Here is a 26811-nt window from a genome sequence, read left to right as displayed (position 1 = left end):
GCCCCCCGCAGCAGGAAAGATTTCACACCGGCCTTAGAGAACAAGGGTGTCATGTTTAGTTTTGTCTAGAATTACTTCCAATGATTTACAGAGCATTTACATTAAACAATGAAAGCATAAAATTGAGAAAACAATTCAGAAAGGCACACGATACAATCAGGTTTTGTCACACAAATAACAGTGTCCACAGTACTCTGTCTCACACTCGCTTTATTACAAACAATGTAAAAAATCAGCACTGCAGCAGGTGGCATTTCCAGCACCAAGCTCGTGTCCTACTCCAGTGTCCCGAACCAAGCCTGGGAGGCGCAGTCACTTCGCAAGAGCCCCAAGCTAAGGCTGAAGCACACGAGGGGTTGGTTTCAAAGTTGTTGTGCTTTTGTGAAGTGAAAGGGAGACAGCATCCATGTCATGTATGGATGAACTTGATTCAACATGATGTTGAACTTTGGTTCAACACTTTACACAGCCAATATATGCCCAATGACTACGTTCGAACTACTGAGGTCATTGTTAAAGCTCTTCTAATTATGTAAGGAACAGAGAAAAGTAACCTGGGTGGGGAGGAGAATGAAGAGAAGAAACCTAGTTTTAGTTATTTTGAAGGCATGGCTGAAAGTAACTTAGTTGGGGAAAAAAAAGGAAATAAGTAAACCCAAAGAAAGCAGAAAGCAGGATCTGCAGAGAAGCCAAAACACAACACAAGCTCCAGGGACTGGAAAGCCCAAAGGCTCAGCAGTCAGGAGTCACCTCAGCCTGCAACTTGTTTTCCATTTCCTGTGCTCTGCAGGAAAGGCAATGGGAAGCACCATCCACCGTGCAGCTGAGGCAGTGGTTCATGTGTTCATGTCCATGTCCAAGGCTGAAAACGTGTCCCAGCACCAGGTAGCTCCAAACTGCTTGCCCATATCACAACTTACTGGCCATTTCTGTTACTTCAGCGATGCCATGAGCTAATGACAATACAGAACTGCAAACGAGCCACTAGCGACACAAATACCAACTCAGTGAATGTTTAGCTACAGGTGCTCAAGCTTTTGCTAACTGGCAAATCATTGTTTTTACAAAATCTCAATCCTGAGAGGCTACATGCAGAAAACAGCTTTGTGTAAAGTTCTCTTTATTACAGGCAACATTAGTCCATACAATAATACACAATACTGACATACAAGTGTAATCTTTCAAAATCATCATTTAAACAGCAAAGACCAAGAAACAGAATTTTAACTACTTCATTTCAAAAATTAATACTTTTTTCCTCTCAAGATCCTTTTTCAGTAAATTATATTGAAACATACAAATAGAGAAAAAATACCCATTCAACGTATATTGTAGTTAAATGGTTATTTTGTTTAAAATCTTTAATAAGAAAATCATTTTTAGCAACCTACATATAGATAAGTAGCAAACTTTGTTTTAAACAAATCCTCTCCATTAAAAGATCTGAAGAATTTTCATCCATCATTTTCTTAGCCCACTAACACTCTCTTTTGCAATACCTTGATACCTTGAAGTTTTTCAACTGAAGGTCTGAGACTAGGGGGCTTCCTAGATATTATAACCACTCTTCCCCCTTCTATTTCCTAACTTTCTGTCCAACAGGAGGTGAGTAAGCACATAATACTTCAGATTTTTTTAATCACCACTCTGTTTCATGAGAGCATAGACAGGTCTGCTCCATCCCCCTAAATCTACCATACTTTGCTGTTCAGGAGGAACAATGTATGCCAATAAAAGCAGAAAACCTGCAGCTTTTCTGTCACATGCTTTTGATTATTGTCAAATTTTCTGGTTTATGCTTCCAGCTGATAACATGTATGTGTCATCTCAGTATTAGTTTAAATCTTTAAACAAAAAACTATATTTTCCAAAGTCATTATCACTGGGAGCAATCAAGTGGTCTTTTCTTGCTTTGCTGAGTTTCATTCTTAAAACTTGTCTTCGTTCTTCCCACTCACGGAGTTCAGCATTTCCATGGGCAAATTTACAGTTGTTTCCTTCAGTGCAAGTACCAGCCATATATCTGTTAAGACAGATTTTGAACAGTGTTTTCACAGAACTACCATGATCTCTACTGTGTCTATCTTTTCTTCAGGTCAAGTTTTTCAAATAAACTGCATAGGAAGGACCAAAAAAAAAAAAATGGAAGCGTATATACTTTTAAAAGTTAGATGACACTAACTCTGTTTAGCATTTGGTTGTATTTTTGTTTCCCAGCTGACAAATATATACAGAGGGTAACAGATGGCTCTTTTCTTTCTATTCTTCATGTTCCTACTTAGATTGAGACACTTAATGCTTGAAATCATCAAGTTCATCATGTTAATGAATACCTCATCATTTAACTTACTAAAGAACGACTATTGTTTAAAAAATCCAACTAATTAATTACCTTTGTTAACTAAATTTGAGGTTAGAATATTCAGAGCACCTTAACATGCCAGTTTGTATTCACTTGATGCTGCATATCCAAGGTCTGTTACGTTCAAAGCAAATACATTTAGAATGCTACTTAAAAATTTAGTAAAGGGACATGTAAGTTTCCATGCAAAGACTGCAAATAAAAAATAACTTGTTTTCTCTGCTATGCAATTTCTCAAGATATACAAGACACTCAAAATCTTCAACTGAAAATGGAATAACAAAGGCATCTGTACCAGCAAACTGAACCTTAAACTCCAGAATTCTTGATTCAAAAGTTTTTAGCCTTCCAAAAGGACTCCGACAGTGGAAGGAATTTACAAAATATTTACAAACAGATTTACAAAAAACATCTAATGAAGTCAGGTAAAACAGGCTGCACTGAAGAATTAAAGGGAGCAGCAATACAACCAGTTCTGGAAAAATACAACAGATCTTGGAAGTCCTCTTCCACCTATTCATAAATAATTTCTAGTGACAAATACTTAATTTTAACAAATTTGATTTGATGCTAACATTATTTCTACTTGCCTTAAAGCTCCAGTATCACTGTCCAGCTAGGCACTGTTCTTTGGCTCTAATTAATACACAGATGCCTAAGGAAACTTGTAATAATACCAACAATATTCATTTCACACAGCTGCAATGAACTTGCTACCACTCATTAACATCACACAGGCAGTTAATTTTGTTCCAAAATTAGGCACCTTGTCACTCCCTGAGTTCTATCATGTTGAAATACTGTTAATTACTTAATTCCTTGTTGAAAGATGTATGCAAATCAAGAAATACTAGAAACTTTGTCAGAACTAGTAACTGCCTTAATTATTTAAGCTATGAACTGTAATTTCTCAGTATTTTTGCCATCTTACATACCTATCACAAATGCTAAAATATCCAGTTGGAAAGCGATACTGCCAGCAGTTCTGATCATCCTCAGTGTGGAAAACCTTCTCCTTATGCTTTTCTGAAGCAATGTGACCCTGCCATTGCTTCTCACTATTACAGTTCTTCCCACACATCCAACAGTGAAAGTCCACCTGTTTTACAAGGAATTTGAAAACAAAACATTGCAAATTCAATGCTGTAAGGACAGAACTTCTCCTAATACATTTTGAATGTTTTCTTTATGTTGGCCAGCAGGATATTGTTTACCTAAACAGACACAATTATTTAAACAATCACCTAAAGTTTATAATCTCCACTGGCTTTAGAAGAACTGATGCACAGTGTCAGTTACATTTAGTGTAGTTATCTATGGTCTAAGGAAGCACCAAGGAAATAAGGGAAACAACCTTAGTTACTGACTGGAAAAAAAAAAGCCCAACAAACCCCCACATGCTTGGATTTGAATTATACCCATGATGACTTACTGTAACTTCAGCATAGTCAGTTGGCATATGAATTTGCTTCCCATTTTCTCTGCTTGCCTGAGCAGCTGTATCATCTCCTTTTTCTGGTTTTTGAGTTTTTAGCCATATGTCATACAACTGCTCCAAGTCTTGAACTAATGAGAGCAGAAGCTAAAATAAGTAATTAGCAATTAAGGCAAGAGTTTGAGAACACTAGATAAACGACTGAGTTTGTGAGCATAATTCAATCCCCACCTATTCTAAGAACAAAAAGGGAAGGAAACAAATGTTGACAGTTACACAGTTCAGAGATTAAGAGCAGGGGAAGAGGCATCTCTGGCTCCTTACCAAAAGCCCTCCATGTCTCTTGAGGGGACAGCAAGAGATTACAGGTTTCTGAATGGGTACCCAAAGTACAGACAGCAACTCTGCTGCTGCATATCAATACTGAATTTCAAAGACTAATCCCATGTGTGCTACAGCTTTTGGTAAATTTAGCTTGCTTTCTTGCAGACCGTGATCTGATAATTTATGTCATTTATTACTTCTGATTTTTGATGCTTTCTCCCTAGTAACACTGATGGGATAGTAAAGTCAGCCACAAAAAGGGAATGGCAATTCCCAGTAAATACACGGGGGGGATTGTTCTGCAAATAGTTTCCCCCATATGTAATTCCATGAATCCATGTGTGTGCACATGGCAATACAAACACCAACTGATATTGCTGCAAGGATCAATATTTCTAAGACACCTAAAAAAACAACACAGGCTACTTTATTGTTAGAAAACCCATCAAACAGTGAATACACAACACAGCTATTTTTATTTAATACTATTTTTGAATGCCTGGTCTGGGTTTATTTAATTTCAAAGACAAGGGCACCTGCAAGATTTACTAAAAGAGATAATGAAAGAAATTAGATTAAAAAGCAATTAAGTACAAAAAGTAAAAGAACAGTTGGATTTGCAACATGTTATATTTAGTCTTTTACTTACTGCTGTTCTCCTTCATATAGGTCCACATCTCTCTCTCCTCAGGACTGTGAGCAAATGAGCAGTTTCCATCATACTGACATTTCTTGCCTGAAGCAATATGATTGCACAACTAGAACATGAATTTAAAGAAATCCTTAAGAATATAAAGCAGAATGGATTCTAGTAGAATTTTTGTTTTTTTTTTCAGTCTTGGATAGTGTTTCCCCTCCCAAACATTTATATAATGTGAAAAATAAAATGTTTATTTTACAAAAAGCCTCGTTTATAGTTAGAAAAAGAGAACTGCTGGAAGCAAGTACTATGAGTGCTTTTTGCCTCCTACCACACTAGCAGACCCCAGATATGTATAAATAATTTCAGAATTATTTTCTTCCACGGTCAAGTAAGGACTTCAGTAGTAACATGAGATCAGTGCTTTCCTAAGGCTGAACATTGTAGGAACACTATGAACATTTTCCTACCAACTCCCATGGGAATTTCTACAGAACTGATGAAACCAGCCCAATTGCCAGCATTTTCCAGTGATTATTATCTATTTTCTTAACCAAAACATTAGTTTTAAGTTAACATACATCAAACTGCAGAGGCACTTGTTTCTTTGCAGGCAGAGGACGAATGGTCATCCACTTCTTCCGTTCATTAGACATCACCAGCACCACACGGCGATCCTTGCTCCATCTGGAAACCACAAGCATTCAATCAAAGAAAATACTATTAAAAAAAAAAGCCAACACAATTTCTGCACAAAAGCACAACCAGGAAATCTCAGACAGTTTATTTTTGAAGCTTGCACCATGTATTTAAGATTTAATGAAGTTCTACAGAACACTGACCAAAACTCTTAATACAAAAAGAACCCTCCAAAACCAAAACACAAACACTTTGGTAGCCATTAAAGTGTTCTCTCAGTACCAATTATTAGCATACCACAGAAGAGATAACTCTGTTTTACATCACTATGTTTGGGGGTTTTTAATTCCTTGTATGACTCTTTCCTAAGAAGCAACATCTTCCCAGAAGTGGTTTTAAATGGCAGACTAAACAGGAGAACTTTCACTGATCTTACTTACGGGTGTCTTGCCTTTGCACTACAGTATTTTTTGTTTCTGTCTGGCTCACTAACTTGACCATTTCTCCAGCACTGCCCACAAACAAACTTCATCTTCAAATTAAGTGATCCATATTTCATTTGGTTCCCAAGAATCTTAAGCAAAAAAAAAAAAAAAAAAAACCAACAACAATAAAAGGTATTTTTTTATCTGCAAAGATATCATACATAATTGTTAATTACCCCCTATGGCAGAGATTCCAACACATGTTGGGAAGCAGATATTACACTGCATATCTTGTAATAGCTCAGCTTGTCATTTCAAACTAGACATTTCTAAACAAACGGATTTTTTCATTGAACTTATTTCTGACTTAGGTATATGTACCCTGAAGTTGTGATAATGTGTACAAACTAAACACATAAAAGTGCTACATATTGAAAAGATAATTAATTGCCCTGGAGCAGCTGACTTTGAACTTATATTTATATTTTATGTTCCACCTGGGACAGAACAAGCAAAGTAAAAAAGGAGATGCACAGCAACAAAGCAGGCATTTTAGTCCAAGTGAGCAAGCTGAAGAAAGCCTATACTGAAACAGATTATTTGGAAATAATTAAAAAAGTAATTTCTAAAATAAGCTACATTATATACACACATTAAAAAAAGTATTACTACCACAGTCACTGCAAAATTAGTTGAATGGAAAACTGAAAATACCTGTGATCCATGTGCACTAGCTTCCATGTTCTGCCAGTACTTCTTTGATTCTTGAACTATAGTGTCATGTGAAATACCTGTAAAGGAAGGGAAAGAGTCTTTGAAAAGTACTTATGACTGTTGCAGCCTTACAGACAGGCTCAAACTGGAATGCTACTGAAGCCCCAAATCTTTGATCCATTTTTCTTTTTGTGTATTGTGTAAGTGTTCACACATGTGTGATATACATGCTATGCCCTTACATCACAGATATGATGTTATGTCCATACACACACACACATACACATTTAAGAACACTGTGAGGGCATCCAAACCAGAAATGTTGGCTGTATCATCCCAATGGAAAGCATACAAGGTTTTTAAATTACAGACTGCTCATATAAGTTAAGGTGCATCTTTCAGTACTTAAATGTAATGTACTAGAGCTCTAATGCCAATGTAATTATAAAACCTACACTGTTTGTACCTCTCCAAAATGCAAGCTGAGAGGCACCAGGTTGCTCCTGCTTGCTTCCTGCACTGATCCCAAGCTGCTAATTTCAGAGGGAGTCAACAAAAGGAAGAGGTAGCAATACAATGAAGAGCAAAATGAGCATTTTACTAAACATACCTGATTCCTTTTGCATTATCCAGACTTTAAGCTCTACCAGACTGTGAGCATAAAAGCATTTATCCTCTCGTAAGCAGCCATAGTTCACCTCATGCCTGCACAGGTCCAGCTGACACCGAACTTGGAAGGGGCGGATTTTGGAATACTTCACCATAGTCTCTCGCAAAATGTGGACAAGGCACCTGATTTGAAAACAGTTTTAGATATTCTTTAAAATAACCATCCTTCACCACAGCTTGTTCAAATATCCATTAAACACTTTTTACTTGAAATCAGAAAGCAAAGTTCCCAGAAGGAGGTCACACCTAAGCATTGTTTCGAGGCTGGGTAAACACACTAAACAGCACTGGGAACCCAGAGTCCCTCTTCTGCAAAGCATTACTGAATTCAATCCAGCTGGATCACTGGTTTCCAAGAAGGAAAGCAGGTCATGCCCACTTTCAAGTATATAGCCTGATCTAATTACTAACCCATGTACTATAAAGGAATATTTATAGAGCACCATTTAAGGAAGAGGTGATGCAGAACAGTAACAGCCTAGCTCTTGCAGCAGCAGTGCTTCCTCAATACAGGGAACTGCAATACAAACAAAGCAATCCCAGTGCTCCTACTTACTCTTACATCATACAAAGACAAAAGTCTCTTAATTCTCCAAAACTTAATTTATATTATTACAACAATAAAACTTTTTAAACTTTCCAAGAACAATTAAAAACACTCCTCTCACTTTTTTATCAAGTATTTTATACACTGTAATTAAGGTAAGCCTGAGTTAAAACTACAGCAAAATTAGCAAAACGTATCAAAGAAAGAGCAACTTTCCTGTTTTAATTTAACATTACACATCTATTTTGAGCAATACAGCTCACCAGGTAGATAAGCTATAAACAACCTGACACCAAATCCCATATGATTCAAAGATGAGGGTAGACACCACTAATTTTGAATGACTGATAAAGAAATAGCTCACTTTAACTTGCTTATATTTGTCAAACCTTGCTCTTTAAGTCTGTCTTTCCTATACTGCCAAAGGGTAAGAGTTAGCAGGGAAGTTGACCAACAGGTAAGAAATCAAAATCAGTATTAAAAACTGCCCTTGCTTTTAAATTGCAACTTATAGAGATGTTACTTCAAACATACTTGTTATCTTCAAAGTCATGCATAGCAGGGTGAGAACAAGAAGATGAGTTATCTTTATTCCTTTTGCTTATTATTCTGGGCTTGTGATCAAAACATTTCTGGAATAGAAAAACAAGTAATTTTATGGTATATATTGTAGAAAATTAAAAATATGCCTTACACTAAAGATTTTAACAGATACTTCATTTAGTCTCTAATCTAAAGGCAGCCAGATAATTACTGAAATCTGCTCCAAAAGTTACAAAACAATCATTCACGAACCAAAGCATTTCTTTCCATATATTTTAATTATCTATTACCATTTTTATTGCGTTACAAGAAATAAAGCAGCACCTCACAAAGAAACATAAATAATCCGTGGTATTCTTGAAGAAGTTGGGACACAGTCAAGTTGATCTTCCCAGGTCCTCCAAACAGAGCTTCTCTGCTGAAGGCTCCCTTGCGCTCCAGCGTCCACACATCGATCTCCTCCTGGCAGTAGGCAAAGGTGCAGTGCCCTGGGTACCTGCACTCCTCCTCAGCAGCCACATCTCAAAGGACAGCATCAAACAGAGCACTGCTTTTACACAGCTTTTCTTGGAAATTCATCTTAAAACTTCCATTATATCAGTTTCAAATACTTTTTAATAAAGAAGTTACAGAAAGCTGCTGTAGATTTGTCACTTAAATCTAACAGAACTAAAATATTATGCTGAATGACTTGGTGAAAATGTAAAACTCATCAAAACAGCTAATGCACACCTCTATCAATTATCCTGCACTAATCTAGGGCAATGATGCCAAGAACCAAGAATACCCTCTGCTCAAATAAAGCTGCTCATTAACCCACAAGTCATCTTGCTTACATCCTAATTAGAGGTTCACATTGCAAAAGTCTAACAAAAATGCTTATTTTTTGCTGTGTTTAACCACCCAACACTCAAAAGCAAAATTATTCCTGATGGAGAACAGTATAGAAGTAGACTGCCTGTCCTCTGAATAATCATATTAGTGGTCAAGATATTGCTCTCCTTACACCCTTTGAAATTATAAACAACCCAGAACTTCCTTCTCCACCTCCCATAAGCATAAATAAAAATTCCTTCTGTACTTCACTATGGAAAAGCTAAATTGTATTACTTTGAGCACAGGCATTACCAGGCTCCCTCTGTAACACCTACCTTTACATATATGATATGGCCCCACATACTGTGTCTTTGTTGGTCTTGGACGTATTTTTTTCCATGATTTATCTTCGGAGTTTTTTATTCTGCCAATTAAAATATCCTTCTTACATTTATGTTCTAAATTTGGATGGTAAGCATAATCCAATAATTTAGGACCTGAAACAACCACAGAAAATTGCTTGTATTGGCATAAATTGCATCAAACATGAACATGTCCATACAGACACTGGCACAGAAGCCCAAAAGCAAAGTAAACAAACACATTGTATTGAATTCCTACTTGCAGCAGCAGCTCTGAAGAACCAAAAGTCATTAACCACCATGTTGAGCAAAATAGAAAAAAAGAAAACAACAAATACTTACAAAAGGAAGTCTCAGCAAGAAAAAACCCACAAGTTATTTTATATTTGGGGAGGGATGTTGTGATACAACCTTAACGTTTCTTGGGGTCAGCAAATTGCTGCATTTTTTCAAATTACAAAGTATCCATTTCAATAAAAGTTGTTTAAAACTTAAATTGCTTCTGTATAGTAAGTCAAGGCAGGTGAATTCCAGTCATCAGTAAATGGCTCTCTTAACCTTCAACATTTATTTTATTAGGAGAGGTACTATGCTCAGGGACAAAACACACTTGGTAGGAAGTTCACATGTGCCAAACAGATAAATGCCAATCCCAGAACTTTGTGATTTTGGAACTAAAAATACACCTAGCTTCAAACTCTCTCTTTAGGATGGTACTAAATGAAGACATCAGGAAGAGCATCTGAAGATGAGCAAGGCTCAGTGAATTCTGCTATTCATGAGACTGAAAAACAAGAGCATGACCCAGTTTTCTCTGGACAAGAAGATGATGGAACAGTGTAATTTCAAGAGGCAGTAAAAGCAGGAGACACTTAAAAGCTTTGATAGAGATGGAAAGAAACAGAGGAAGCAGATGCATTGACACAAAAAGTGAAGCTAGGAACATGCTAAGTATTCTCACCAATATGTTATAGCTCCAGCTTTAGCAGAACATGTTCTATGGTTTTTCAAATGTCATTTGTGGATTTTTCTAGTAAAAATAATTTTAAACTAGTATGGAAATTCTTAAGGGTACAAAAGTCATCCCCCTAAAGATCTCAATACAATTCTTTATTAGTATATTGATATCAATGATACCTGTAATTTCAAACACAATGCTAATTTTTAAGATTAGTTTTAATAGAAGCTATTGCCTTTAAAACATGGCTCTGTGTAACAGCAACAGCTCAGGCCTAAAAGATTAGTTATATTAATGACCAATACTGGTTAAGCTCCTTTAAGTCAATACAGTGGAGTTAATTATTACTAAGGTTTGGAAGCCTCATGATTATGATTTAGAATTAGTTTGAAAGAACAATAAAACAGATGGGATGTGAAGGTTACCAGGTACTTTGAACTGCAGTTCAACTCCCCATGGCCAATCAGAGAGAGTATTGCAAGTTTTATTTAGTCTTGAGCAAAGGTGTCATTCTTCACAGTACCCTGGGGTTTGGGAGGAAAGGGGATACAGAATGTGAATGACCTTACACACAGGGAAAGCGTGGGGTGATTTGTGCTGGGTTTAGAAATCAAGAAATCTATTAGGACAAGAAATAAAGACAAGAGGAAAGAAGATAAAACAGTGGTTGAAATATTTCACCAATCATAAGATCGTGCTACATCTGCAAAGAACAAGTCAGGATTAACATGGTTTAGAAGCCAACAGTGTTAAATTAGGAGCACTAATATTTTAAATATATGTTTTTAAATTAAAAGAAAAAAAAATAAATCAACCCCATCAAGTCCAATAGCTCCTTACCTTTTTTGACAAAGCATAACTGGCAGGCCTGTCTTAGCTCATGTGTGCCTTCCAGTGGGTTCCTTCCTGCCAGTGCTGGAGATACAGGTATATTAGCAGTTGTACTGCTAAAAACATTGGAAAAGTCATTTCTAGTTTGGCCTGCAATTCCCATGTAATTTTCAGATCCAAACAAACTACTAGGACCATTTATCTGTTGAAAGAAAGCATATTTTACTTGATACAGAGAATGTATTTATCTACAACTAAAATTTAACCTACAGAAATTTTTCTTCATAGCCATAATATGAACTTCAAACACACATCTGAGAAATGATATGGAGATTTTACACAGGCCACATACACAGCACAAACTAAGCATAAAACAGGAGTCAGCCAGGTACAGACAGAACAGCAGCCTTTGTGAGGCTAATTATTATTAATTATTACTAATTACTCCTCCCTCCTGGCTCCTGAGGATTCAATCCTTCATCCCACCCTTTCCACACAATCAGTGCCAGCAGCGTGGCTGAAAATGCACAGCACGACTGCAGCGCAGACACAGCCAGATCCTCAGACACAGGGGCATCTGCTCTGTTCCTCTGCTAGGACAGCTCTTCAGGATGCCTAGTGCTTGGTACTCAGATCAGAAGGGATTTTATATTAGTTATTTTACAATTCAACAGTATTTTACAGCAAGTTCCTCAAAACAGAATAGTGGTTGTGACATCAGTCAAAATCTGCATATATAAAACAACCTCCACACATTTTTTCTTTTGTTACCATTCCCTAAGTTCCCACAGCCAGAACCCACTTTTAATGGTAGAAGTGCTGTTTTTCTAGAAATAGAAACTTCAGCTGTAAAAATGCAGATCTGTGTAAAGCCTCCAAGGGTGTGAGCAAAAACATGAAAAATACGTACAAACAATGGGGAATTACTGCTGTTAAGTGTTGGTGTTCCATCTCTAGGAGCTGAACTTGAGATGTCTAAAGAAATAAAAAGATATTTTAATTAAATGAGTTCCCAAGAACATCCCATGCAAAAAATAATTTATCATTCCTGAGAAATATCAGAGGTTTGGGTTTTTTGACAAACACCAACCTTTTTTTTTGTTTGCTACAATAAGTTTTTTTTTTAATTATGTAAAAGCCCCTTGTAAACATCTGGGCTGAAAAGTTATTAGGCAATTATTTTCAAAATATACACCTGGTTACCACCAGCAGTGCTGGCAGATACTGAAGGCAGATACTGAAGCAACATGAAAATACTTGTTCAGTACAAAAAGGGCAGCAAGATAAACAATATCTGACTATGAAAAAATGAGGAGATGAAAGAGGGGTAAGAGGATTCTTTAACTTTTTATTTTATTTTGTAAATCTGGCTTTGTTCTGAAGACAGCATAGTCCTGTAACTCTGATAATTAAAGACAAAACTGTATTTTATCTTTTGTAGTTTGTTACTTATATCTTCTTATTTCACATACCTGATTTCACTACATAATTACAGTCTGTGCAGTTTGAATCCAAGCATGCAATACTGGTACCTTTTCAGAGTACACAGTTACATTACCCTTTTAGAATTCTTGTTTATTGCCAAATCATGACAAATGGTTTAAGCAGTAAGAGTAACATTGTTTAAAAAAAAAGTTTGAGGGAATAGTATTTCTTCTTTAAACGTATTCACTTAAAACAAATAAATTTAGATAATGGATACAGAAAAACTACACAGAGGGAGCTTGGAGCATGCTTATGCAGACCCCAGGGAAACAAATGCTTTATTTATGAATTCTTATATATAACCAACACTCAAAAACTATTAGCACAGCTCAAATGTTACGTGTTAAATGTAACAAATAGCTGTGAAAACTAATTTGTTAAAAAGGAAAATCACTTGGCTCATGCACAATTCTCATCATCATTAAAGGTTACATATTAAGACTCATTTCTTACCTCTTTTTGGGTCACTGATTGAAAAAGTGCTTAATGGCGAACAGAAGTTTTCCAGTGATGAAGCCAAAGGCTGTGAAAAGATTTCTGAAAGAGAAGCTGAAGGAACAAATCCTGCAGTAACTGGCAGTGTCCCCAGCAAAGAGGCAGAGAAAGGTACACTAGGAGCTACGCTCCCTGCAGGAATGGGTCCTCTGGCTCCTGTAGTCTGCTGGAAAAAAAGTTTTAAAAGAATGTTCAGACCAAGCAAGAAAGGCCTCATAATAATCCACCACAGTATTTCTTTTAGTCACGATTCTGCATAGTTTTTGTAAACCTACTGAAAAACATCAGACAGGTACACCACAGTCCTGCACAGAGCTGCAGTACCCAAGCCCCAAACAATGCTCCAGCTGCAAGGCATTATGCACTGAGCAAACATTTAAGGGTTCAGTTACCAGACACTAAGTTAGTAAAAGATCTGGATTTTTCAATCCATCAGATTATGGCTGAATTTCCAAATTATGTTAAAAACAGAGACACCAGGAAAGAGTAGGAAGAGTCAGATATCAACAGGATTTGTTTCTAAATAAAGAGATATAATTCAAACTGTAGTACAGCAAAAGAGGTATGGGTTGGCTTTGAGGTAAGTCCTCAGATCAAACAAATGATAACACATTCTGCAAAGGCCAGGTCACATTCCTTCCTCCCATGGAAAGTAACACATCCCTCTGTACATTTCTGTTAAGGACATACCAAGTAGGGGAGTTTTCCCTTCCTTCCTGCCATGCCAAGGAGCTCCCTCCTTGTCTGGCTGTTGAGTGAGTAGGCCTGCACAGAGTCTGCCCAGTGGGAAACTCCATGTTCCCCCACTTATCAGTCTGCAATTCACTCAGTACAGCTCACTCAATTCTACACTCCATGAGACTGCAGTCTCTCTTGGAAGACTGCATTTCCTTCTGGCTTTCACTATGGCAAACATCCTGGGATCTCTTAAAAATAATTACTTTCTCTATTTCTGACACATTTTCTAAAACATTAAGTGCATAAAATAGAAAATCAGAAACTCAAGCATTTTTGATTTAAAGATTTACAACTGTAAATCAGAGTTGAATGAGGAATTAAAAACACAACTGCAGAACTGAATGTGCCACAGCCTCATTTAACACTGCAATACAAATACAATACAAAATAAATACTCCAAATGACTGGCAGGGCCAGAGCAGCGAGTCAGTAACCTTGGTAATAGGTTCAGACATCTCTGCTCATCAATCAGAGCTCTCATTTTGACTAAAAACTGAAACTCTGGAGGCTTCACAGTCTGCTCTAGGTCTGGCATAATGGTGTAAGTAGGAACAACACTTCACAGAACTGCATTTCTCTAATATCTCTTCTGAAAATACAAAAAGTCAGGCTCACAGTGGTCTGTCTCTGCTCAGGCAGGTGGTGGATCTGGACCAAGTTCTGATTGCAGAGACACCACTGAGCATCCCAGAAGGACACAGCCCAAGTACTACTCTGCTGCAAAGCTTTTTGCTTATGTTTAACCATAGTTTCTACACCTAGAGGGTGAGCATTCCAACACACTGTTCATGTTCTAAGAGGGTTTATTGGCACAAAAAACCTCCCAAAAAACCTCACTAGCCCAGACTTCAAATGTCCAATTCGCTTTTCACAGTACTTCTTCTAAGTAGCATGGGTAGTAGCATAACAGTATTTTTGAAGTAGTCCTCCTATCCTTACAGCCACATTTAAAAGAATCTGAACCTGAAAAAAAAATCAACCTGACTATGCCCAAAGACAGCCCACCTGATAAAAATATGAGATCCCACTCCTAAAGAGAGTCTTTCAAGAAAGAAAACATAAAAAAGTCTTACCATTACACTTTCATCTGGATCAGGCACAGAATCAAGTAACTCATCAAGTTCTTCTCCAATAATTATATCTCCATCTCCACAATCTAAACATGCTTCTGGCATAGGGAAAGAAACATTGCCTCCATTTGCCAACACTGCAGAAGGCAAAGGAACCTTTTCCATCTGAAGAGGCATAACAGGAGGTAAAGGTGCTACAGGTACTGGTGACACTTTGGACACTTCAGAAACAAAGTTTGATGAAGAAGCAGCAGAAACCATCTCTTGTTTCTGGTCAGATAAATCTGAAATAGGTAAGATGGGAATGACTGGAACCTTTGTAAGATGTGAGAAGTTCTTGCATCACTTTTACCCTGACAAAGTGGAGGGTGAGAGAGTGAAGAAATGTGAAGAATGTTTAAGCAAAACCACATTAAATATTTCCAGCTTCTATCAGCTTCCAAATTATGTGTATCTTCATCTCAATGTTTATTTATTACTCAAGCTAAAACAGAAAGAAAAGGCTACAGACCTGATACTTTATTCAATGTTTGGCATATTCTCCCCTCCCTATTTTTTCAAGCTAAAGAGGATACTATGGACACAATCACTACAGGAGCAGTTACAACCATATCAGGTTGAGGAGGCCAAAGTGAAATCTGCTCAGCCACTGAAATATACAGTTTTAGAGATAAACAGATCAGACTTTACCCCAGTACTTTCAAATGACCAGATGAATTTTCATCCAAATTTTCCTAATACAATGAGATATGTAGGGCATATCTAGCTCCCTAGCATTAGTAATGTAACACAAGACTCACCTAACTCAATATCTTCTACAGAAGAATTCTGTAAATGAGAAAAAATATCTCTCAGCCACAAGAGCCATTAAAATTTTTCAAATACATATTTACAGACAAGAATGTAAGCCCTCTCAAATTTAGGTTTTATAAAATCTCAAATTTACAAAGTCTAATGTAATGTAAAGTTCAAATATTTTTTTTTTAGATAAAGCATCCATTTGCAGACTGAATTCCACTCGTGGTATCACTGAAAATTTGCAACCAACCAACCAAAGTGAGAGTGACACTTTAGGGAATGAAAGAGTCTAAATGGTATCTTAAATGAACTGTTCCTTCATTTCCTCATCCCTTTACAGCTAAATTGTCTATATTCCTGTGAAAGAAGTCTGTAAGATAAATTCCTCTTCACAACTGCTATTCAGACACATTACAAAGAGCAAGATAAATGCAAGTTCAGCTGCTAATAAAGATCAAATTTGGATAAATACATGTAAGTAAAAGGGATTCTATCCCAGCACCCTTCATTTTGAAAATTGTCAACTAAAAAAAAAATAAAAAATAAATCAATTAACTTCATTCTTGCCTCAGGACATGAAAAGTACATAAATGCATTGCACTGGATTTAATCTTTTAGCTAACATTTATTCAACAAAGATAACTCCAATAATAATCTTATGTCCTAGTCTGCCACAGGTGTCCAGCAAAACTGAACATAACAGAACCCCAAATCCCCAAATAACAGCCTCTCATATAAACTGTCAATTGCACCACTGTCCCTTTATCATCATGAAATAATGAAACAATTATTCCCTGTAGCTTACAGGCAGCTTGAACTTGGAACATGTAAAACCTTACCTGAGCTGATACATCACTAGAAACTGAATTTGATGAGGGTGGCTACAAAGAAAAGATATTTTCATTAAATACAAATTTGATATCAAAAGAGGGAAACCTTAACATAAAATGTTAAAATAAAATCTTACCTTTGCTCTAACATATGCTTTCCTTATTTTTAACCCTAGTTTTTGAGCTAGTTCTTGAGTAAGCTTAATCACACTTTCATCCTAAAAGACATAAATAAAATTTCATAATTTACATGTACTGTCATCAAGCAAAGACATCTGTTTATATCTCAGTCTGTATTCTGCAAGATCCCTACATGCAGGATGCCTGAAAATGCAGCTTTATTCTTCCAGAAACACAGAACTGAAACCTGTAACTGAAATGACAGCTACCCGCTGAAAATACAGCAACCCTCAAGCAAAAACTATGTTGACAGAAAACGGACAGTATCCTCCTTTTCCTTTTATCTGAATTTAAAATAATATAAAGGCTTTCCAAAGACAGAGAAATTCAAATAAGTGTTTTGTTGGGGTTTTTTGGGTGTTTTTTGTTTTGGTTTTTGGGGTCTTTTTTGTGGGTGGGCATTTTTTGTTTGTTTATTTGAGGGGGGCATTTGTTCCTTAAGGGGATGGGGGTTTATTTTGTTGTTTTGTTTTTAGAGAAATTGAGAACCATATTCCTGATTAGCATATGAGCTAGTACATGATACTGATGAATATTTAATGAGCACTCTGTATTTCAGGAGGCATTGCATCATACTACTAGAATTAAAAATGTCATTGTATTTCCCTCTGTCCTACAGTTATAACTACCTATTTAAAATATTTTAAGATTTAGTATTCAGATCACATCCTACAGCTAGAAAAAGCTATTTATAAAACTTACATAAAGGCATATTAACCTTAAGCAAAAACATTCAGATCTGGAGGCACAAAGTGAGGATCCAAAGTCCAAAGTTACACATTCAGATGAACTGTTTATGTTTTTGGAAAGACAACTGAAACCTTCTCTATCAAGAGGCAAAACTTATGCCCAACACTTTGTCTAGTGTCTCCCTGTGATTTTGATGCAGCAAGGTGAGTATGCAGCAAGTCAGTATTTTATCAGATCAGTCTATTCTGAGCAAAGCATGTAAAGATTCCATAAGCATGTAAGTCCAAATCAGAAATTCACTTCATTTCTGAAGTGAAATCTCTTAACCATCCTCACTCACAGCATTTAAGTTTGCATTATGAAGGGTCCCAGAGAACCCAACTGGGTTTGGATATAACTAAAGCCCTGCAGGAATGCACTTGATGCACTCCAGCTCCTAAAAAACCCAAACAAATAAAAAAACCACAACCCAAGCACACAAACAATCAGGGAAAGCAGATCCTCAGGACCAGCATTTCAGTCTACAGAGCATCTCCTCCACCACCCAGTGCCTGCTAACACACCCAGAGCCCAAGAGTCAGGGGGCACAGCAAGTGATTCACAGAGAACAATGCACTGGTAGCAATGTTAATAAACACTTGGAGAGCTAAAATGCAGTTATCAAAAGAATAAATGTATATTATAATTATGGTGGGGTTCTCTTCACGTCATAGAGGATTTTTAACAATTAATTCAGTGGTTCTAGTGCTTTTTGCAAACTGAGCTTGGGGACTGTAATCTCTGCCCCCAGTCTGTACTTCCACAAGAAAAAAAATAATGCTTAGAGGAATAAAAAATATTTTATTGCATTAAAAAACCCCAAACTAGAAGAAACAACCTTGGTATTGAAATAAGTGTATGTTTCAAAACTTTAAAAATAAACAGCAATACACAATTTACCCACCTGTGGCACAGCAAGAGAACATTTTGCTACAGCATCATAAGCCTTCTTAAAGCTTCCCAGCTCATTCAAAGCTTTGGCTTTGCGATAGAGAGCTCTGAAATTGTTTTCATTCAATCTTAATGCTACCTCACAGTCCTCTAGAACTTTTTCATGCAAACCCTAGGAGGAGCAAAAAGAAAAAAGCCACTAATCAGAACTATTATCATGGAAATAGTGAATTTGAACTGCATTGGACAAAGGTATTGAAACACTATCAAACACTCCCCAAGGCCACTGCACAGTGCATTTGTAAATTTTGCTAAATCACCAAATTAGGCAACTAAAACAAGCAGTGCCATCATTACGTAAAACCCAGTAACAAAGAAAATGTAACTCTTTCACAAGAGCCATCTTGTTCCACAGAGAAAGCAAAAGCAGCCAACTCAGTGCAGTCAGCAGTGTAAATGCATAAAAATTTGAATCCATCAAATTCCAAGCCCAGTATGACTCTTTTATGTTAATTCTACTATTAGTAACTAAAATATCTCAATTACACATGTAAAAAGCTTTTCAAGAATGTGCCAAAGAGATGATTTGAAACATGTCAATCTTCAAACTGCCATCAAAAGCTTTTCACTCACTAGACTTTGTGTCTTCATACCCTGTTTGCATCCTGTTCTGGAGAAATCCTAGTTTAAACAGAAGCTTACCATATTTGAATAACAGGCAATCCTGTTCACATGCAGCTTCTCTAAAACATCATCAGAAACATGGATTTCTTCTGAATTAGCATAATCAGCTATGTTTATAGCCTCTGTATAATGACTCAGTGATCCTCTCCAATCACCTTCTCGATATACATCATTTCCTTCATGAAAAAGATTTCTAACAAGATCTCGTATAAATAACTGCAACAAAGAAAACAAAAACTCATCAACAACAATTGCTTGTTTATCTTCCATACTCCCAAGGAAAATTTTAAATACAAAATTTGTACTTGTAACTCCGTGGAATCGGAGTGAAATGCAAAACTTTTGTCTACACTAGTGCTTTTCTTCTGACATTTTTCCAAGAACATCTCAAAGATGTATATATATTTTCCATATATTCTTTCAGCAAGCAGCAGCCATAGCAACTGACAAAGCAGAACACAAAAGCTGCTTTGCAAAAGGGGTTTTTTCATCAAAATGTGAATGGCAACATTTTTATCTAATACATTCTCAAATCCAATGAAATCACCTACCACTGGAAAAAGAACTAATAGGACAAGTCTGAAAATATAAGCCAAAATCATTGCACATACAGAAATAAAATACGTTCTGAGGCTTTCTGTGACTGAAGTCCTTTTATTTTACTTTTGCTCTGCTACTCTGAGCTTTACTCAGAATAGCACATTGTTTTACTCAATTAATGCCTCAAATTCATCCACAATACCAGCAGAGAAATACTTCACCTCAACTGCTGTATGAGTAACTTCAGGACACGCAAATATCTGAATACCTGTATCATAATGTTAGTAGTTGTCCAGTTTCAATTTTGAGACTTTTAAAATTACCATTCATATTATATCATCACCTAAATGATGACTAAAACCAAGATTAACTGTAATAATACAGACCAATTTAAAAACCAGTCTGGAAATTAAAAAGTCATTTCATTACCTCATATTGTTCTTGCGTCCCTGGATAGGGCAAAGTGGATCTAGAAAAAAAAATTTCAATCTTCACTTATTATACATATTGCTTAAAAGACAATCACACTGAGGAATGCTGGTTCTTAGTAAAAGCAGCCTTGCTTCTGCAACAGGCAAATCTCTGAATGTTGCCCATAGCATGCACTGAACGAGGAAAAGTGCTGTAGATGAGTTTTGATTAAAAAACGGAGCTGTCTCATTACTAATGGCTTACTTTATTTTGAAGTTACATGGTCAATCTGAACTCTGCTGCTCAAAATGTATTAAGGTTTTGAATGCTTTGAGAATTTTAGACATCACTGTTCTTTGTTTAAGAGCAATCCTTCCTCTCCTTTCCCCTGCAGAGCCATTTTATAGATGAGAGAACTGCAACATTCTAGTAAGTACTATAAAATGACAAATTATCTATCAAAAACCCACATCAATTTTAATTAAGTCATACCAATGACACAACAGGAATTTTAAGAGTCGTTCCGTATGACATGCAATAGAGATTTTCTCTAGGACAGAAAGGAGGCCTTTACTTCTACATTTCCAGGAAGAAAAGCAGAAATCCTTTCCTTCTACATACAGGTTAACTGAGATTCTGTTTTTAAACAGTTTTTAAATGGTCAGGAGTTTGGCGGGGGAAAGTTTTGTTGGGTTTTGTGTTGGTTGGCGGTTGATTTTTTGTTTGTTTTTGTTTTCTAAGAATGCCATATATGAGCAGTGAACAAGTATGAAATTTCAAAATTATTTTAAGATAGCCAGGATCTTAAAAAAAGTTGGCATTGACCCAAATGAAAATTACTTAATGATTTCTCAATAGCTTAAATTTTAGCTCCAGAAAGTTAAAACATTTAGGTAGTGGTGAGCAAACTCATCTGTTTCTGTAGGAACCTAGTTTTAGGTGTAGTTCTTCTTAAGGTGGATTATCAGGCTACCAACATTTTCTACCCACAAAAAAAGATTAAATGCTATTTTTTTCCTCAAAGGCAGGAAAGAAATAACCTCTCACCTTGCATTTGCTCTGTTTAGGAACAAAGAGAAGCGCTGTCTTTTCTTTAAAGCTGTTCCCTGTTTAACATATTAGTGCTAGCAAATATGCCAAGGAAAAACACAAAAGGCCTTTCTCAGAGCCATCCATCTCATAGAAATATATATAAACATGTAAATGAAAATACAAGAATAAAAACCACAAAATCATACTCTATAAACTGGAGTCCTTTCTTAATGTCCTGTTGTCTAGTGCTTCTCTCTTCCGAGACATTGGACATGTTATCCTGAACATCCACTTTTGGGATATGCCACTCCTCAAAAAGGAACAGAGAGAAATGGCTGTTAGAATGTGTGCACCTGGCCCAGAAGGAGCCACTCTCACATCAAGTCCATTGTACAAAGATGATTCTGCACCAAGCTTCAGAGAGCACTGCAGAAACTCCTGACACAGCTGAAGCACCCAGAGCAGCACAGGGAGAAGCCCCAGGTGACAACCAACATCCCCCCATCAGTGCCCAGTTACACAACATTCAATATTTCTGCAGGAAACCTTTCTTCCAGTTTCTAATTTATCTTTGGTTTCCACTCACTTCCTCCAGAGGAGGCAGAGTCCTGTCAGTGTAACTGACCAAGCTCCAAGCCCATCTTTTCAGGGATTACTGCTCAACTGAGCTGCAGTTCCACACTGTCCCCTTGGAAAAGCTTTACACCTCCTTTATTTGCTTGTTCAAGTGGAAGTAAACTCAAGATCCTGGTATATTTATTAATAAAAACCAAACTGATAAGAAAGCTACCATGAAGTCTGGTTCTACAGCATCTCATCATCCCCCAAGCACCAAGGTGAAATTAGAAGCAAACACTGCTGCTTTATGAATATCTAACAGTCAGCCAAGGTGAGAACCTTGCACACTTTACCAGTAGCAAAGACTACCTACCTCACTTGAAAAACTGAACTACTCAAAGGTAATTCCACATCATCAGCTTGACATTTCGATTCAATTTGTTTCAATCACTGATTTTTTTTTCAGTTTGTGTCTTTAATTGACTGGATTTACAAATACTCAAATTTAACAAGCTAAAATGATCTGCATAACCTTGCATATAAGGCTGTTTGAAGGCTGTCACAATTGTACTGGGTTACGCCAAATTGTCATGTAAGAATACACTTTATTTTTCCAAAAAACTACCAGTAGGACAAAGTTTTAGTCTGAAAATACGCAAGTTCAGAAAAAGGCTTTTAGCTAGAGGAACTGTGTATGTTTTGTGAAGAAAATTACTTTTTGTAGGAATTTATAGTTAAAAAAAACCTGAACTACATGCAGTACAATTCTGTTAGTCTTGAAACTAAGTTAAAAAAAGCCAGTATTTTGTGCCAGGTTGCCATTTCACATCAGTGGCATAAGAATGAAAACAAAGTAAAATGAGAAACAAACTAACCTCAGCAAACTCCAAAAAAATCCCAACTGAGGACAGAAACATGCTGCAGAAGATACCCTGCTTTCTCTGAATGACTTGGAATAAAGAAACAAATTGAAGAATCTTCAGCTCTAATAATGTTTACAAACCTTTTCAAAGCCCCTTAAACAAATGTATGAAGTCTAGACTACTTCAAGTACTACAAGTTACTCCTATTGTAATACATTCCTAAAATGAGCATAAAAATGAATAATTTTCTTAAGGTCACTAAACAAGTTATTGCAAGCACTCCAAGGTCCCCATTTCACCTCACTGTGACCTCAGAAAGGGCAAGCTTTAAAAAAAGCATGAAACTAAAACTCAGTTTTTAGATAAGTATCATGGACAGTTCTGATAGCTCCCTAACAGGAATTTCTCAGCTTTCTAGAGAGGAACTAACTGTTTTTCATGTCATTTTATGCATCACCTTTTCTTCCATGAATTAATAATACACACTATGATTTTGCTGTATGATAAAGGTTTTAATAAATAACAGCATATCCATGAAGAAATTAAAATGTAAATACCTAAAGACATTTTATTTGGCATCTGAATAGTTTTTATTTACTCACTCATGGATTAGGTTTTAGAATTCAAAGAAAATCTTGTAAGAATAAGAAATTATCACACTAACCAAAGAAAGTAAGAATAGTAGCACGTTTTCCCTCAAAAGTAAGCTCTGAAAAACACATTTTAGTCCTGTGAATTAACAGCTGACAATGTAATACCTTGCCACACAAGAGTATTGCATATGCCACAATCTGGGCAAAATTAAAATATGCTTTACTAATTTTAAAAAATCCCAGTATTCCACCCCAACTTGCAATGACACAAGAAAAGTCCAACACAGTGACACCTGCAGTTATTAATCACCTCCAACAGAACATTAAAGAATGATATATTGAACTTGAGGATGTGCAGATCCCAATTCTCCACAACAATAAAGTTAATGGAAATGTTACAAACAGGCATTGCATACATAAGAATAGCTAGCAAATGATGAACATATGTGAGTGCTGGAATTTATAATTCAAAGCAGTTTTCTATTTTTTCCCTACTCATCTGCATACAAGATATTCAGGCAAAAATTATCTTTTCTTAGAATACTCTGACAATTAAATTGCCCCAATATTCGACGATTTTGCAGAGAATTTAAAATCATTTCAGACAGCACCTTTAACAGTATCTCTTCCCCCCAAATTTTCCTTATATCCTCTGAAGCAACCAGAAACAGGTTAAGGCTCAGTTATATACAAGGCAACTGACAATCATGTCTTGCCTTTTAATGTTATCCATCCACTTCCAAAGATGAAACCCCACTTATGTAGCAACAGCCCTTCCCCTTCTGCAGGGACAGAATTTAAAGAAAGATAAACTTACATACATTGAAACAGTCTAAATGTTCCTGCCATGTATCAGCGAGTTCACTATTTACACATTTACTGGGTGACAGGAATCTCGAATTTCTATACAGTACAAACACATTGAAAATTTTGTCATTACTGCAGTTGAAAGATCTCCACCAGCCTCAGTGGTTCAGCTGAATTAGCGAATAAAATCACACCAAGTGAAGAGACTCCTTCTGTATCCTAGCATCAGCCTTCTCCCCCTCAACTCTGACAGAAATGATCTCATCATCTACACCATCATATGTCAAAACTTTGTCAGAATCTGTGAAACCAAAAGCCTGTGTATAAAACAACACCAACAACAGTTCACCACTGTTTCCATATAGGAAAACTACTCCAAAGGAGAGAAGTTAAACCCTAGAATAAAGGGAATGCTGCAAAGGGAAGAGCAAGACTGAAACAGAACAGCAGGAGTGAAGATATGACTAAGAGGCAGGCAATATAAATCCCTCTCACTCACTAGAAGCAAAAGCCTACCTCTGCTGCTACCTCCTGCACCTCCAACAGCAGCAACAAGCACAATCCACTCAGGCATTTGGATCCAGAAGCTACACAGGTGTAATTCCCAGCCCAGGGGCACAGGAAAGCAGAACTCTGCCTCGACAGAGCCAAGTGAGAAGTGGCATCAACACTACACCCAAATCGCTTCCCCAAGAGATGCCACCCACACAAACATCTCCAGGACCCCCAGCTCCAGCCCAGCCAAGGATCCAGCTGGACATGCAGCACACAGAATAAACCTTGACAGAAAGCAGACTTGTCAAAGCCCTTTTATTGCCCGTGTCAGTCATCTGACAGATTAAAAGCATAATTACAGATAATAAACAACAGTGCAAACTAAAGCATGCCTTACAGAGATTGTAAACTGCTCATCAGACTTGGAGTGGCATCAAAATAAGGAAGGGAAAATAGAGACCTTAATACACAATCTGTAAATAATAAATGTGTTCCTGAGACAGCAAAAGCACAAAAGAGTTTATGTTCATATTTACACATAATTGAGCTGTTCTATGAGACATTTCAAACATGCAAGATGCTGGGGGAGAAACAGGAAACACATTACACAACACGCATTTCAATAGTCCCAAGTAAACTTCTCTGCTTAATCTCGTACTTCTGGCCACAATCACAGAATTCTGTTATGTCAGCTCAAAAAACCACCTCACACAGACATAAGGCAGTTCCACCTTTTAGTTCTAAAAAGTGAACTTGACTGTAATCAAAACGAAGTATCTGAATAAAAGAAAACAGAACATATAGCAGTAAATTAAGACGTCTTAATTCCCCACTCTTTACTTACCTTCGGTATTTAGTTGCATCTCCTCCCACTTCTTCCCTATCCACAAAATAATAAGATAGTTTTCAAGATTTATTTTTTATTTTCACGGCTTTACTACATTTTTTTAAAATCCATGTAAGAAACAAGAGAGAACAAAAACACTTTGTGAAGTCATTTCACTTCCCTAGGAGATTAAGAAGCAGAGCTTGAAGACTTCGGTTTACAGTTCTCTCAGATACTTCAGTAAAGGACAGATCCCAAAACCTAACCGCAGGAAGAGCATCTCACCAATAAATCCAGATTTATCAACAGGACTTAAACCAAGATAAACTCTGATACTCGATTTTGGTCACTACAATCGACAATATTCGAGTTTCGTTGCTGGTTTAGGTTGTGGGGTTGGTTTGGGGTTTCTTTCCCACTTCCCGTAAGACAATTCTGACTTTGGGTAACAGAACACTTGCAGCGCTGCCTGCCGGGGCTGCCCGGGCACACCGGAGGCACCGGGACCGTGCCCGGACTCCAGGAACGGCCGAGGTCACCCGCACCTGTCAGCGCGGAAAGCCCAGCAACTCCCGGGGGGCCGCGGGCAGAGGACGGGCCCGGCCGGGCGCTGTCAGCGCTCCGCGGGGTCTGTTCCAGTCACGGCGCAACAGGAGAGCTCCCACCCGCGGGTTGCGCCGCCCCAGCGCTCCCGCCCGCCCGCCGCCGCCGCCTTTGTTCGGCTCTGGCAGCCGGGGAGAGACCTCCGGGGGGCCCGGCCCGGCCGCGGCTCCGGCGGGACCGACAGCGGCCACGGCCGGGAGGACACGCGACCCCCGGCGGGAGGGGCGCGGCGAACCAGCGGCTCCGCCCGGAACGGGGAGCGGCGGCCCCGCGGCGTGGGAAGGGACGGGCGGGACCGGCTCCCCGCGCCCGGAGCGGGTTGGAACGGCAACAGGGCCGGCCGCGGCTGGGCACTCCTTCCTCGGGCGGAGGGTGCCGCGGAGGCACCGGGATGCGGTGTGTCTGTCCCTCCCCCCGCCCGTACCTGCTGTGAGGCCGCGGGAGCGCAGCGGGAGGCGGGGCCGGCGGGACGGGCGCGACGGCGGCGACGGCGAAAACGACACCGAGAGCGGCGGCAGCGCCTCCTCCGCGCCGCCCGCGCAGCGCCGCCGCCCCCGCGCGCCCCCTGCTGCCGGGAGGCCGCGGGCACAGCCCGGGGGCGGCCTGAGCCCAGCGCGAGAGGCGCGGGCTTCCCATTGGCTCGCCACGACTGTTTTGGGAAGCGCTACTTCTGATTGGAGGCGGCTGGGAAGCTCTTGGCTGCTGATTGGTTGCCTGCCTGCGGCCCTCCTTTCTTTCCCCTTCAGGGGGCCGGACTGCCCCCGCCCGGTTTGTGGCCCTGTGCGGGTGGTGCCGTGTGGCCGGTCGTGCAGACACCGGTACGACCGAGCCCGGAGCCGCTACTACCCGGAGCCGCTGCGCCCCTTTAAGGCACTGGTTGGCTCTCCCGGAAGCCGCCTGACGTAAGCAGCTGGCGGG

The 26811-nt window shown here is 38.3% G+C and overlaps 1 protein-coding gene across 4 annotated transcripts; it reads right to left on the bottom strand.

Moving 5' to 3' along the window:
* Window positions 1-1103: 1103 nt before the first annotated feature.
* On the bottom strand, window positions 1104-26418 carry ZC3H7A (zinc finger CCCH-type containing 7A). 4 transcript variants are annotated; one of them, XM_059484460.1, is made up of 24 exons: window positions 26318-26355; window positions 25309-25344; window positions 21355-21458; window positions 20135-20174; window positions 19184-19381; window positions 18495-18653; window positions 16819-16899; window positions 16691-16732; window positions 15854-15881; window positions 15057-15337; window positions 13204-13411; window positions 12176-12240; window positions 11275-11467; window positions 9450-9611; window positions 8623-8819; window positions 8290-8387; window positions 7150-7331; window positions 6540-6616; window positions 5841-5974; window positions 5343-5448; window positions 4771-4879; window positions 3795-3928; window positions 3298-3461; window positions 1104-2023 (listed from the first exon to the last, which is right to left on the bottom strand). In XM_059484460.1, the coding sequence occupies exons 3-24, from the start codon at window positions 21420-21422 to the stop codon at window positions 1834-1836; spliced, it is 2916 nt and encodes a 971-aa protein (XP_059340443.1). In that variant the 5' UTR covers window positions 21423-21458; window positions 25309-25344; window positions 26318-26355; the 3' UTR covers window positions 1104-1833. The 4 variants fall into 4 exon arrangements, 3 of the variants coding, with proteins under 3 accessions (XP_059340443.1, XP_059340444.1, XP_059340442.1); XM_059484461.1 differs by lacking the exon at window positions 25309-25344 and having other exon boundaries at window positions 26318-26418; XM_059484459.1 differs by lacking the exon at window positions 26318-26355 and having other exon boundaries at window positions 25309-25859.
* Window positions 26419-26811: the final 393 nt, after the last annotated feature.

Source organism: Ammospiza nelsoni, chromosome 17, assembly GCF_027579445.1.
Source record: "Ammospiza nelsoni isolate bAmmNel1 chromosome 17, bAmmNel1.pri, whole genome shotgun sequence".
Taxonomy (NCBI): domain Eukaryota; kingdom Metazoa; phylum Chordata; class Aves; order Passeriformes; family Passerellidae; genus Ammospiza; species Ammospiza nelsoni.
The sequence above is the reverse complement of the archived record's forward strand: the minus strand, read 5'-3'. Positions and strand labels throughout refer to the sequence as shown.